Source organism: Corvus hawaiiensis, chromosome 1 (genome assembly GCF_020740725.1).
Source record: "Corvus hawaiiensis isolate bCorHaw1 chromosome 1, bCorHaw1.pri.cur, whole genome shotgun sequence".
Lineage (NCBI taxonomy): Eukaryota > Metazoa > Chordata > Aves > Passeriformes > Corvidae > Corvus > Corvus hawaiiensis.
This window is the reverse complement of record NC_063213.1, coordinates 58,950,461-58,966,067: the sequence shown is the minus strand read 5'-3', so window position 1 is coordinate 58,966,067 and position 15,607 is coordinate 58,950,461. Positions and strand designations below refer to the sequence as shown.

At 34.1% G+C, this 15,607-nt stretch overlaps 1 protein-coding gene across 1 annotated transcript in view; it reads right to left on the bottom strand.

Annotated features, from left to right (window-relative positions):
* Positions 1 to 15,607, bottom strand: part of ABCB1 (ATP binding cassette subfamily B member 1) — a 48,597-nt gene that overhangs the window by 14,685 nt on the left and 18,305 nt on the right. The window contains exons 8-20 of the mRNA XM_048306620.1: positions 12,714 to 12,905; positions 11,566 to 11,737; positions 10,304 to 10,428; positions 9,434 to 9,605; positions 7,707 to 7,820; positions 7,284 to 7,394; positions 6,090 to 6,215; positions 5,693 to 5,896; positions 5,153 to 5,323; positions 3,127 to 3,288; positions 1,409 to 1,591; positions 461 to 607; positions 30 to 134 (exon numbers count right to left, since the gene is read on the bottom strand). Coding sequence (XP_048162577.1) covers positions 30 to 134; positions 461 to 607; positions 1,409 to 1,591; positions 3,127 to 3,288; positions 5,153 to 5,323; positions 5,693 to 5,896; positions 6,090 to 6,215; positions 7,284 to 7,394; positions 7,707 to 7,820; positions 9,434 to 9,605; positions 10,304 to 10,428; positions 11,566 to 11,737; positions 12,714 to 12,905 — 1,984 coding nt within the window. The remainder of the gene's footprint in view (positions 1 to 29; positions 135 to 460; positions 608 to 1,408; positions 1,592 to 3,126; positions 3,289 to 5,152; positions 5,324 to 5,692; positions 5,897 to 6,089; positions 6,216 to 7,283; positions 7,395 to 7,706; positions 7,821 to 9,433; positions 9,606 to 10,303; positions 10,429 to 11,565; positions 11,738 to 12,713; positions 12,906 to 15,607) is intronic.

The window sequence follows — 15,607 nt, the reverse complement described above, 5'->3', positions numbered from 1 at the left end:
TGTAATTATGTTAAGTTAATAAAACGTACCTGAAAAAAAAAAGTAAAAAAGGAAATGATTCCAATTACTAAAAATAGCAGTGAATATAAGTTGCTCTTTTCTCTTAAGATGTCCTTGTCAGTTTCTGAAAAAATCTATAAAATAAAATTGGACACAACATTTTAAAAAAATTAACTAACAATCGAAAATACTCTCAGGTTTCTCAATAACTATTTTTGGTAGTCAATTGCATTCATATAAAATTTGAGCGTATGTTACATAATATTTAAAGTATAACAGGCATATTTCAGGTTGTAGCAAGATTTTTAGGATTTTGTAAATTTCATACAACTTTTCAGATTTTTGCAAGAGTGCTTCATCCACTCTTCAGCTTCATTATGCAGTGATTGTTTTAAACCTAATTTTATTAGAAATAAATTTTGTGGGCTTACAGTTTTTTGCATACTTTATTCCAACTTACCCCTATAATTTCGGAAAATATGACTGCAAATGCAGGTTGTAAACCTCCATTGATAATTGCACACAAGGTTCCAGCTACAAAGTATGGCCATTCAGTTTTGTTCAGCTTCATAATTTTCAGAAATGAAGCTGGGCGTAGTTCTTCAGCCTTAAAAACATGAATTATGTTAGGACAAACAGGAATGTATTTGGAGAAATATTAAGAAAATGAGAGATTAATAGTCAATTTCCTATTCCCAGAATCTATTCAGGGGAAGCAAAAATTATAGTTTTTAATAACATGAATAAATGATTGTACATTTTAAAAATTATTCTAACACAAGGAAGGAAGAGTTGTACACTATATTTATACTCTTGTCATTTTATATTAGTCTATCAATATAATTTTTGTTGGTGAATACTTTGATATTGGTCATTGATGACTGAACTACTCATTCTGCGCATATTGCTGTGTGTAATCCATGGCTTGATTAATTCAAGTAAATGTTCATTAAGAAATTTATAACATCAAACTAATTCCTGTAAATATGAATGCAATCGTATTTTTGGGGGGGTTTTTTCCAAGTTTTGTTGTAAGAGTTGTTATGTTGGGCCAAATACTCTGTTTCTTATCCAAAAATGAATGTTTAAACTGTATAGACTAAACTGGTATGGTATGTAAATATGTAAGTATGTTTCTTTTAAAGGAAATTTATTTTCAACAATAAACTCATCATCTTTGTTATAGATTTTTAAATTAGCATTTTATTTGTATTATCATTTATGTTGAGAATAAAAAAGCAAGTTCTGAATATTATCAGTCAAAGGCTATTTAGAATTTAAAAATTCTCATGTTTTCTTCATCCCTATGAAATGTCTCCTTCTCATACCTTTCTTGAGCAGGAGAATGAATTTAACGCGCTTTGTTTAAAGGAATCAAGTTCACTAACAGCTCTGCAGAGATACTTACAGGTGAAGTTTTTTCCTCATCAGGACCATTATTTTGCTCTCCTGGCTTTTTCATGCTTCTCCGAGTTGATCGTCTTCTCAATCCTGTTGTTAAGGATTCTTCAAATTCTGGTTCAGATCCACTGTTTTTGGCACTATGTGCATTCTCATCATCTTCTGATGGTGGAACTTCAGCTTCTATTGCCTAAAAGTGGGAAGAACGTGATGCTATTACATACGCATATATTACTTCAAAATGATGAGGTAATCAAAGTAAAAGTAACTTTGTTTCAGTTGAAAGAGATACAGAGGAAACAACATATAATGCTTTAAGGAGATATGAAAATCTGTATAATATTTAATAGAGCTCTATATTCAGATCTTTATTCATATATGAGTTTTGCACCTCTCGTGAAAATTCTTATAGTAAGTGGAGGATGTGGGACTGGCAGTAGCTGCTCTTTTTTAATGAATTAAACTAAAAAAGTTTTAAATTGAGGGTAAACCCTTTGCACTCTTCTTGGGTTCTTTTAGAATGAGTTCTTGAGGGATATACAGTTTATTCATGAAGTGATAAAACATTACTGCCTTTACAGCAGAACACACTTAACAATTCTTGACTTTAAATGGAATAAGGAAGTTCAGCACGAAACTGAGTCAAAAAGAGATTTTGACTGAAAAATTAGAGCAGCCTGGAAAAGAGCCTTACCCATGGTGGTACTTTTGCTAGTCTCTTTGACAGAATAAATAAATGTCTACCCACTCCTGAGGTATTTGATAGAAACTGGATTCAAATTTGCCTTCAATTTGTGTTTCTTTTTTTCCAGGAATTTTTTTTTACTGCTTTTTGCACTACTAATAAAAATATCTTCTTTACTTGCCTTCCATTTTTTATTTTCATTTTTCATTGTTTTTAATTTTCTTTTCTAAATTTTGTATTTCCTCATTTTTCCCATTATCACATTTGTTCAGATACAAAGTAACTTTGAATCGAAGGTAACCAAATGTATTCTCATATTCTATGAAGAAATATTTTAATTGGTCTGGTTAACCTCTTCAGTCTGACTTACTGAGATGGCAGTTTCCGTTTCTTTAATGGACATAGTGGTTATGCAGTCAAACAAAGTTAGAATGAAAATCTGCTATAACCTAATGGTCACCTGGGACATTGGGATGCACTTATCAAAGTATTTTGGTTTTCATTTAATAACTAATACATTTCTGAAATTTATTATAATTTGCAATCTCTTTTTCTCTGTCTGTGTAAGTTAAAAACATATTTTTGCTGTCGGAATAGCTGGATTATTTTTCTTTTTCTTCTATTCCTACACATTTTTTTCTTTAGAAAGAAATTCAGTACGAAGGATTATACCTAAACACCTTAAAATATGCATGCTCTATTCCTCCAGTGTCAGCTACTGTATTTTACCTTTTATCAGACTAAGAAAAAGCAATGGAATAGCAAACTACTGTAGTCATCTGTTCTACATTAACTGCACAAAAGGAAAACATAAAATAATCTTTTAAGTTGAAATATTTAGAGGATTAAAAATGTACTGTCCTGGGTTTAAACAAGTCTTGTACCAAAACTAGTGGTCTCTCTCAAATTGCTACTCTCCTTTCAAAGCACATGGGTTTTTGCTGCGAAGACAATATGCTGCAGAATTTCTCATACTTCTGATATGACTATGGATGCACAAAAAATAAAAGAAAATGAGGCAACATCTAGAGAAAAAGTACCTGCATGTTAACAAGTTTGTGGTAGATTCCCTTTCTCTCAAGCAATTTAGCATGATTCCCTTGCTCTGTGATAACTCCACCATTGAACACAGCTATCAGATCTGCATTGCGGACTGTTGACAGTCGATGAGCTACCACAACCGTAGTGCGTCCTTCCCTTGCCTGAAAACAGCAATATTTCATGTGAGTATTTCTAAGTAAATGTAAATAGTGTTCATCTTCACAGCAGAGTTGAGTAGGACCTAAAAGAAACATTTAAAAGGTTCGCAGAAAAATATAACCTTCAAAAAAAAATTTTAAAATGTATTTCAATTAGTACCTTAAAACAGAAATATAATCTAAAGCTCAAAGTTTAGTATTAGAGACCATCTTTCACTGTGGCACATAAATACACCAAACTTTGGTTGTAGGAACCCAGAGTGCCAAGAATATTTCTCTGCCTGTTTTTAAGGGTTCTTACCCCCCTGGACAACACTGGTATAGCTTCAAACCTTGGAAAAAATTACCAACAGTCAGACAACAACTAGAAAATACAGTGGTGTGAATTAGGTTATAGACTACTATGTAAGATTGTCACAGGGTGAAAAATTTAGAGGTTTTAGGCTTCTCTTTGTAGTAAATAGGTAAGAGTAAAAAATATCAAAATGAAGGATTGTTGTTGTTCTCTAGACCTTCTTCTCCTTCTTCTACCACTCCATATTTTGCAGTAAAAGTAGTTTGGATTGATTGGATAGAAAATTCTGCAGTTCCTAGTCGTGTTACTGAATAATTGGTAAGAAAGTAAAAATAATGTACGTTTTTAGTAACTATTGGTCAAAATGTCTTTAAAAGGCTGTGTAAATCTTGATAATTGGTCTTTCTCGCTCTCACTCCAACTTTTCCTCCTTCCATGCTGTACCTGGGTCACACTAGTGGCTCAGTTTCTCTGATAAGACTTAATAAACAACTATCTAGAAGCATTGAAACTACAGAAGACGTCTCGATTCATCTTTTAAGCGCCTTGCAAGGACTTTCAGCAAATTCTCTCCCATCAGGAGACACTCGATTTATGGCATGCTAAAGTGTCATTTGGTCACAACTATCTAAGCAAAAATCTCAACACATAAAATTTTAGAATGTTACAAACCCTAAAGTTTTTTAAATGCTAGAATTTTTCATATTTAGGCCCATAGTTGCCCACTTAAACCTTAAAATCCATGGCGAATTTATACTCAGCAACATTAGAAAATATTTTACACTCACTTTTAGAAAAAAGAAGTGTTTTAAGTTCTAAGTCATTGCTAACTCAAACGACTACAATAAAAATAAAATCCTCTGCAATTTCATGTGAATTGTATTTCAACTAAGTACCTTTCTTTGGATATTTATAAGCATATTACACTGAATTTTTCAACCACCACAGCTTGTCATTTTAATTATGAGGCTGTTTTAAAGTGATCAAGAAATTTTAGTTTAAATAATCAAAGTAATGATCCCAAGCAGTGGAATTCTGTTGGAACCTGGATGGAGTTCATCTTCAGTGATGACCCTCAACAGTCCATACTGGGACTCATATTATTTAAAATCTTCATCAGTGATACAGATAAATGGGATTGAGTGCATACTCAGCAAGTTTACAGGTGACATCAAGCTGAGCAGTGCAGTTCATTCACTTGAGGGAAGGGACGACATTCAGAAGGTCTCTGACAGGCCTGAGGAGTGGACCCAGGGGAACCTCATGAAGCCCAACAAGGACTGACAACAATATGAGTGGCAGTAAGACAGATGATGGAAGAGGATGGTATTTACACCATGAAAATATTGATTTAAGCTTAATAATGCAGAAAATATGACTCCATCTTCTAATTTGAAATAAGGTTTCTCTTTGTAATACCTGTAGGAACTCAAAAATTCTCTGTACAAAGAATATTTGCCAAATCAAAGTTTATGTTTTGTATTTTTATAGGTCTCTATTTTCAACAAAAGTTCAGGAAATAAGTAAATATTAGGCTCCTGCTTACATGCTTCATTTTAAAATACTACTAACCTTGTCCAGTGCTGCCTGCACAACTGATTCACTCTCAGTATCCAAAGCTGATGTTGCCTCATCAAGCAGAAGAATTTTGGGATTGCGAACCAGAGCTCGGGCAATTGCTATTCTTTGCTTCTGGCCTCCACTCAGCTGTGCCCCTCTTTCTCCAACCACAGTTTCAAACTTCTACAAGACAAACACATGTATTGAAAACACTCGGTGGCACAGTCTTTCCACTAAAGAAAGATGTCAGTAATGCCAGTAGTGCCAGTAACATCTTCTCCTTCCCCTACAGGAATAAACACCTACTTGGATAAACCTGACTAATCATTTGTGTTCCTGGAAATCTAGTAGTTCTTCAAATGACTGAAAAATCATTTCCTGAAGATAGAAAATTAATATTATTCTCAAAAGTTATGAGGAAGCTCTGCATAGCTCTGCATATTCACAGGTCCAGGGATAGCTTCCTCTCTTAACAAGCATTCCTTCTGAGGAACTATTTGACACAAGAAGGTTTAGATGAAATTATTTCAGCAGGAGAGCTGATCTGCTTACATTGGGTAGCTTCATGATGAAGTCATAAGCATTCGCTTCCTTGGTGGCTTTTTCAATCTCTTCCATGGTGACATCCTCACGGCCATAACGAATATTTTCTGCAATAGTAGTGGCAAAGAGCACGGGCTCCTGATTCACCACACCAATAACCTCCCGCAGATACCTTACGTTTAAGGTCTTAATATCGTGCCCATCAATTGTAACCTAAACAAAAGAGAGCAGACAAAAACTGTTTACTAAGTGTTTTGATGAAGGAACATCTCTCTCCATTCTGGCATGTGCCATTTTAGAGGAGACTTTACCATGTCATTGGAACATTGACAAGGGCAGTGAGGTCAGAACTAGGCTTTCAACAAGTGTGACACGCAGAGAAGTCATCTCACTTGAGGTATCTTACCGTGCCTTCCTTGGGATCATAAAATCTCTGGATGAGCTGAACAGTTGTACTTTTCCCGCAGCCACTGCCACCAACCAGGGCCACTGTCTGGCCAGAATTAATCTTGAGATTCAAGCCCTTCAGAATCTGTCCATATAAGAAGGTTGGTCAAAAACATAACAGTATTTAGAAATGTCAAGGAAAATTTGAAAGACTGCAATAAAATAACCTTCATATTTCTAGCACAATCTGGTAAAAATAAAATTTATAAACATGTCGGTTTAAATTTTGGATAACTGATGACTTCAGCTTAATTTTCCTTATAATTACATCACAGTTGGTTCAGTATCAAAGTATTATACAACACACTTCACAGTTACCTGTCTCATGAACCAGTTCATATGACAAAATAATACTACTACTACCCATAACTAAAATATAATATACAAACAGTATGATGCAATATTTCTGTATTATGTTGCCTCACCTTTTTCTTTAATGCACCATGGAAACTACAGGGAAGCTATGTAAAAGTCATAGTTAAAAGCTGAGTGTATTTCCTTTCTGCCTATCAAAAGTAAGAAAGATCACTTTATCAAGGTCAGTGATTTTCCTTCAAGGTAAGGAATGAAATAGTTACATAGTGCAAAGACACTGTCCACAGAAATATTTTCAGGAATCATTCATACGTTATCTATTGTCACTGCATTAAGACTCTGAATATATGACAGTGCTTTAAAAAGGAAACTTATTCTCTGTCAGGACAAATACAGATTCTGATCTCTATTCCATATACAGCAAGTCGTTGCTGGATCTGCTTTCTTTAACTGGTTCTGACACAGTCATAACAGAGCTGCATTGCAATTATTTTAAAACTCACTATCTCATTATTATTACTATACACAAACACTTGAGTTAGGATTGCAAATTTAGATTGTGATAGAAATACCTATTTATGGTTTTTTGCATAGCCACACTTATTAAAGTTTTAGACAAAAAAATTATTCAGGAAACTTAATATGTTTAGCTAAGGTGGAAATAAATCCAGCTAAAATCACTGTGATGACAAGGTAGTTTTATACACATTAGAGAATCAACCTGAAAATGTTACATTTTCAACAAAACTTATGTGATTTTTTAAATGATTTTTTTTCCAACACATGATCCACATATTCAGCTGTAATATATATATATATAAAGTTTCATTTACAGTACCTCAACATCTGGTCTGGATGGATAATTGAAGTAAACATTTTTGAATTCTAAGTTCCCTTTTATGTGGTCTGGTTTGTAACCTGTCTCTGAATAGCTGTCAATTTGAGGTTCCTGTACAAAATAAAATACAAAAAAACAACAAAAAAACCCCAACATTTTTTTCATAAAGAAGTTATTGAGAGCACTATTATTCTACAGAAATATTAAATGTGTTTTTTAAGTAATTTAGGTGAGATTCTGAAAGATCTAAATTGCGTAATGTTTTGCTCCCTCACTTGCTACATTGATGATATGCTCATTTAAGAATACTTTTTATAATTTCTCCATTTAGCTTTTGTGTGTATTTAGTTCCTGTCTTTAAAAAGAAGGATCTCTTACCTTCGGAAGAAGTTTTGTAATGATAGTGAGGGCAAAGATACTCACATTGTCTATTATATTAAAGACTGTATAGGCAGCTCCTCTTGCACTAGCAAATGCCTCTATGCTTGGAGCAGTCTGTCCAATGCTGAAAGCTCCAATCAATACAGAGAAAAAGACCTGAAAGAAATGTTTACAGAGGTATATATTCACTCTTATTTAAGCAGAAACTTATATTTATTTATTTACATTAGGTATTTTTGGGTAAGGAGGTTCCATGTCTGTTAACGGAAGTTTAAAGACTCTAGGATTAAAGCAAAACTGAAAAGGTCTCTCCTAAACAGAGAAAAACATTAAGAAAAGGGCTTTTTAAGGTTCAGCTGAGAACTGAGCTACTGTACAACATTAATTTTGCAAACTTATTGAAAAAAAGTGAAAAAGTGACTCAGACTTGTAAAATCTATGACAAAAAATTTAGAATTGCACTTGGTGTCTCAGGATTTATTGTACTAATCATTCTTTGGCCAAAGACCAGAAAGTTTATTACACATCTTTCAACAGAACGACAGATATGCAAAACACTATCATTCTGCTTTCAAAGTGGCAGTGAAACAGAAGCATAGAAACCCAAGTTCTCCATCACAAAGTAAAAAAGGATCGTTCTGCTTCAATGAGAGTACAAGCAAACAAGAAAAGCAGAAAAAGATAAAAGAAAAAAATTAGCAATTTTCTCAGAATAGCACAGTTTATTGCTTTCAGTTAGTATCAAAACAAAAGCAATTAAACCACACTGCTCAGAGGTGATAACAGCCATAGTAGTCAGAGCAAAGTCTGTCACACCCATCATCCTGAACAGAGGTTATTCACAGATTTTACACATGATGATGCATCACCCATGTTACAAAAACATCGTTCGGTGAACTACAACATAGACAATTTGCAACAGAATTTGCAAATACTTTGAACAGAATAAATTACACACAAGGTCATGAACTTCACTGAGAGGTTCCATATGCCAACCTGTACAAAAGGTTCAAAAGAGCCAAAACCACTTATCAGAGACAATTTTCACAAACTTCAGTGGTTCATAAACAAAACTGGTAGTTTAAAATATATTTAAATATATGCATATGGTCACCTGGCTGTGTTTCATCATGGTTAACAAAGTTATTCTTCTTACCCTGTTTATTTCATATTTCATACAAAATTAGAATGGTTTCCACATCAAGAGAAGAATTTAAGTTATGACTTAAGTGTTATGGTTTTCTTCCTTCAGTTAGATGGTGACATATTTCCTAGTCACAAGTATATTTTTATCCCCCTCAATTTCTAAAAATACTGAGAAGTGATTCCAAGCTCTCATGGTGCAAAACATAAGAAAAACTTTAAGAAAATTATCTACTGAGACCACACAACAGCTAAAAAAAAGGTATTTGTTTCTGCATCCTGAAAATATATCCAGCCCTCTGAAAGCAAATAGCAACTAGAAAGGGTATTGTACTTCAGTTTTTGATTGAACTGTTTCTGTATCAGTCCAATCTTATGAAAATCAGAAAAGATATAGGGATAGTTGAAAATAATGTATGTTTTATTTGGGTTCATTTAGATTTTGAGATCCTATAGAAGCAACATGTAGGCTTTTGTGGTGAGAATCTTTTTGTTAAGAAGGGATGCTACTTTGCCAGTTTTTAGACATAATTCTCATTAAAGTCAAATAAGTTCCCATTAGACACTTTATTGTTTGTTCTTTATTATTTCTCACTGTTACTGAGAATTTACTCATTAATACTTACTGTAAGAACTTTGCCAATAGTGTAATCCTCAGTTAAGATCAAAGTAGTTCCATACCAGAATGCCAGTGCATATGATGCATATATCAGTAAGAAAGCAGCACCCATAGAAATATTAGCTGTAATAGCCTTTCTTATTCCAATCCGTTTAGCATCTTCTAAATTTTTATGGTATCTGGAAGAAAGATAGAAGTTCAAAATAGACTCACACTTATACCACAGCATACAGCACCAAAACCTCTGTGGATGAATTAGAAACAGAAGGTTCACAAAGTACAGCAGTTAGATACATAAAATATCTAACCCTAAGACTGTACAAAGGTAAGCCTGGCAGTCAGACACGGAGTTTCTAAGGTAACCCCTAAAAAGACCAACATTAGTCAACCCGGTATATAGAAATAAAAGGGCATTGCATGTCAGGGACTGGCATTTAAGTTCCTTAAATAACCTGCAGGTCAGTGAACTTTCATTGTGAACCGCTCAAGATAAAAGGTTAAAATATATCACAAGATCTATATTTTACAGTATAGTGGAAATAGAGATATTGTTCTTTAGCACCTTCACAACTCCTGAGTAATCAGATTACCAAGGATATCATCATCTCTTCCAGGAGTAGGGCCTTCTTTTGTCTAAAGCTCTCATTGTGTGATGCTTGAAGTGATATGAATACCTTTTAATGCAGAGACAATATATGGAGTCTAGAAAAAAACTGTCTTTCTACGTGTAGCAAACCTCATAACAGCCCCTAACAGACAATCTCTCATTATCTAAAAATGCAGAAAGCGCATGACTTCCAACAGAAAACACACAAGAAAATTTGAAACAATTTGAACTATTTTAAAATCCGCTGATGAAAGCAAATATTGCTCTTACCTTTTAATTTCTTTTTCCTGTCCTCCAAAAGCTATTACAGTACGGATTGCTGCCAGAACTTCTTCTGCAACAGCACCTGCTTTTGCATATGCAGCTTGTTCTTTGTCAGTGAAAGCAGAGAGAACCTAATACAGAATCAAATATTTTGAAATAGGAAAACCAGAATTAAGTTCAAGCACTTCACAAGGGCTTTTATCACAGTGAGTTTCTTTTTATTATTAGGCATGGGTGCCCAATGTCCAATATCCAATTCCTGAGTGTACTGTGAAGTCAATATAATAATTCCACATTACGCATTGTAAACAACTAGATGCTGGATTATTTGCTCTGCTTTCACCCAGTGCAAGAGATAAAATGACTACTCATAGTGAGCTGGTATGGTTCTCCCCAGGCAGATCTCCTTAGCTCATTCTACCCTCTGGCTACCTTAGCCAGAGGGCCCTATATCTGAGTCTGTGAAGACATGGCCACAGTCTATGAAGACTCAGCCAGTAGACATACATGGCACACACGTCTCTAATCCTGCCTTTTCTGCAATATACTCACTCAAGACAGAGAAAGCTTTCATGATCTTTGAAACATAAGGGAAATGAAACACCATAAAAATCTGAAGACTTTCAAACTACAAAGATAAGTCACTCTAATCCCTTGGTAATTTGGTCCTTCTCTCATCTAGATCTGTATAGAATTTCTTAGCAAAGCTGTTAACAGCTAAGAAAAAATCTCTGTGTCTGAGACAAAGGTTTTTTCTAATTTATTCTCTTATTTTCCAGGAGGTGCAATTATTCCTTTCAAGAAAAAAAGTACTTATATGAATGTAGTTAAACAATTACAGGTGTAGATTCTACACATATGTCTTGCTTCCTTCTCTGTATGTGCTATACTAGCAGAAACAGCTTTAAATCAAACAAGTCTGTCCAATCTATGGGAATTACGATGTTCAAACTATATAGAATCATTGAATTAAAAAATGACCTTGGATGGGACCTTAAAGATACCTCATTCCAACTGCTCTGCCATGGGCAGGGACACCTTCCACTAGACCAGGTTGCTCAGAGCTCCATCTGACCTGGCCTTGAATGTGAGCATACTGATAGTTCATCAAAGAGTTTATGTACATAAGTGTTATCTAAAGCTATAACTGCTCTAAGCAACACATTCTAACATTAAGAATTACATTATGTGTAATTTCATTATCTTCACTAAGAATTTCATTATCTGTCATTAATATAAAACCTGACACTGTACATATGTTAACCTACCTTTGCCCAGAGGGCTGCTGAAAGTCCCAGGACAGGACTAACTGCGAGTATTACAAGGGTTAACTTCCATCCTCTTATGAGACCAACAATAAATCCTACCACAAATGTTGTTAGTGATTGAACAAGCAATCCCATCTTGTCACCTATTCCTTCATTAATCTTGGAGACATCACTGAAAAACAAATTACATACAGAGAGGAAGAAAAATGTAGAAAGCACAAGAAAGGTTTCCAGTTTTGTTACATGGGCATCTGTGTGGAAGACAATCTTTATTATTTAATTATTTCTCCCAATAACAGTTTTCTTCAAGGTAAAGCACTACATAGTGTGGCCAAGAAAACTTTCATATTTTTGTGAAACTATAATGCTATAAACCTGCTTTTGTCTGAAAAAGTTGAAATTCTTTCTGTAGTGCAAAACTACTATCACTTTCTTAATTCCAAATTTTTGATCTTTTTGGTACTTGTGGGCTATTTGGAAATTAAAGATAAAGGCTTTAATGTAGGCAAATTATGCAGTTAAAGCTGTTCACACTGCTGGGCTGAGTCAGCACGTTTATCAGTCCTCAGTGTGCCCAGAAATTAACTAATTTCTCTTCATGGGGGTAATACAATAGGCTGGGCTTTAATCATCCTCAGAGTTCTGGGGAACCTAACAAAATACTTTCCTATTAATTGTATATTACCTGGAAATTTCCACAGGTTGCTATTTTTCCCACTGATGCCCATATGAAAAGTTTAAAAGATATGTATTGAACTGGGCTTTGTTGAACATTATGGGGTTTTGTTTGTTTGTTTGTGTGTTTGTTTTTTCAGAACTAAACCAATTAAAATAAAAATTCTTTATTTAAACAGCATTTACTGAACTTTCCTTTTTCCATCTTGTAGGGTAAGATTTAAGTTTTGATGGGGAGTGTTGATAGCAAAACCCATAAGAAGGAAAATAGGATGTAACTTGATGAGTGAAAGGAAAACATTTAAACCACAGTCCTGTATCAGAAATATTAGAAATTCAGTCCCTGAGAGTCTCCATGAGAAAATTTGAAAACTTCATTTCACAGTGAAATAATTTAATTTAAAAATAAAAATTTGTAAGTCCTGCATGTTTAACAAGATAAAATAACATTGAGAAAGGTATAGGGTACTTACTCTAAAAGACGAGTGTTAAGTTCTCCCACATCATTTACATCAAACCATCCAATTTCCTGTCTCATAATTGCATGAAAAAATTTTTCTCTGATTTTTTTTATTTGCCGACCTGCTGCTAAGGTCCAAAATGAAGTTTGCACATAAGCAGCAAGAAGAACACCAGCTGCTATTCCAGAATAGTAGTATGCATATCTGTAAGAAAAAGGAAAAAGCAAGATACTCTGAAATCAATTTCATTACCTTGCTAGTCTGAATTTAGCATGATGCTCACTTTTTCTGTTTGACCTGAATTAGGGATTATATGCTTATACTAAAACCTACACCTCACTGTAAAACTTGCTGAGTTTTCCATGAATAGCACTTAATGTCAGAATAACCTTTTTTTTTCAATTTAGTATGTATTTTCTCCTAAGATTCTTTTAGAACTGTATTTCAGATACAATACCCTTGTCACCTAAATGTGTCATGTCCAAAAACTCCCTAGCATTTTTAACACACATAGACAGACCAAATCACATATATCAATATTATACACACAAATAATAAACATGCCTGTCTGTATAAAAACATAAACAAACAAACAAATAAACGGATGCAGTGAATATTTCTTGATTTGAGAATCCAGCATCATTATATGTACATCTACTGCAAGCAAATGCCATTAGATCAAAAATTCTTTGGCTCTTTTATTCATAACTGATATTTTACTTCTACATTAATTCAGCCCTGTGCTGTGATGTCAAATCCAAACCAGGAGTGTGTCAACCATTATATTTCTCAAACTGGAAGTAAATTTCACTCACACCTTTAAACTGTTTAAAAAGAATCAAATCAATTTTGATTTGATGAAGAATTGACATCAGAATCAGTTCTAATTGAACTTGCAACAGAACTGAACCAAAACAATGTAACTTAATGGATTCTTTTTGTAAAACACAACTGAAATCAATGATTACTTTATGATGCATATTACCTGTAATTATAAGAATAATGCATCTACCTAAAAGTGAACAATTAGTGAAAAGTGTGACTCTTATGACCTTTTCTGAACTCTTGTGACCTTTACTCTTTTACTAAGTTATGCATACTGATTTTATAGAACCTTAACATGAAATTCAGCAGGAGCAAATTGCAGGAATCTGTGTGCAAATGCTCTGCTCTAAGAAAGAGAGAATGGCTTTGCAAATTAAACTTCTCAAATTTCATTCCAGTCTTTCTTGTGGCTATAGTACCATACAGTTTAGTTAGGGACTTTGAAACTGAACTCATTATGAAATTCACTTAATCAAAACTGTTTATAAAATCAGGTTAATGCCTAACAGAACGCTGGTTAGTTGAATATTGACCTCAATCATATTATGCTCCATTAAAACTCCTCAAACAAAAAAAAAAAGCCTCTCAAACTAAACCCAAGAACACTGATTCTAAATTCAGCAGTAATTACTTTAGACAATTACTTTATGATGCTACATCACTTCAAAGAATTGATTTATACTTCGACTTTGTTTCCTGACAAATTGTATCAAAAGGGATTCATATCTTTGCCAGATTCCATGCTGATGAAATATATTCTGTAAATTCACTGCTGCAACTTACCAGAGAGTAAGTGCTCATCGCATTGTAAAAGAATAGTTCTTTTTCTTTTGAGAAATAGTTGGAGTTTAGGCAAACTGTTTGATTAACAAACTCAACTAAATCCACATGTATAGTTCAGTACTTGAACATACCTGTGTGAGAACTCTGTCCATGCAAACAGTTTCTATTATTATTTGACCTGCTGGCAGGTGTTCCTAGAGAAACAAGGAGCTGGTGCAAAGAGCTTCTTATCTACACCAGTGAAAATGCTAACTATGGCTCTGTCTAGAAACTTTGGCAAAGAACACCTATTCCTGTGCTGCTAGTAATAAATTTCTCAGTAAAAAATTTTTTTCTAAAGAGAAACTAGGGCTGCTTTTTATTCATGCTTGTACTTTCAGAGTTAATTCGTGTTGGTTTGATCCCGGTTGGATTCCAGGTGTCCACTGAAGATACTCACTTCCCTTCCTCAGCTAGACTCGGAGGAGAAAAATATAATTAAAAGCTCGTAGGTCAAGATAAGGACAGGGAGAGATCATTCACCAATTAAGTAATGAGCAAAGCAAATTCTACAATTTCATATGTAGCAATTCTGTAGTAACTCTTTTTGCAGTTCTTTTAGAATAAACATGAGACACACTTTGAAAATGTTGTGCAACTAGGTATCAGGTATTTACTAAACAAAGAACAGCGTAACTTCACCCATGCACACATTATTTAGTTTGCAATTCTGCCTTCAAATTTGTTTTCAAATCACTGGGAACAAGTATATTCCACTGAAGGTTTGTATGCATTAATTGCATTCATGTCAGAGACTGACAGAAATGTTGCAGCAAGAAACTCTCCTATAAAGCATAATTGCCAATTCCCTGTCAATTCATTCTCATTACATTCACGTTCTTAATTTCTAAGAAACAGCCTTCTCCTAACTTGCTCCTGTATTTTATGGTAAAGAGTTGTTTGAGTATGTTTTGGTTTGGGGGTTTTTTTAGCATAAATAGTTGTGATATATTTAATTACAAAAATTAACTACTGAATCTAAGTAAGCTTACAGTCCACTGCTACTAGAAATTTTAATGCACTTTGATATAAGCAAGAGTTACTACAGCAAATGCTTTATCTCCTCCTTCTCTTCAGAAAAGGCAACTGCCTTGAAGAGCACATCAGACATTTTTCAAAATCTAATGAGCAACAGAGTTCAACCTGAAGAAAAGAACCTCAAGTGGTACAAGAAACCCATAAACTTTAGACATCCTGCATAAACCAAGTGTATGGACAATGGTTAATAAGGCCCCTTAACAAAACACACTTCTTAACAG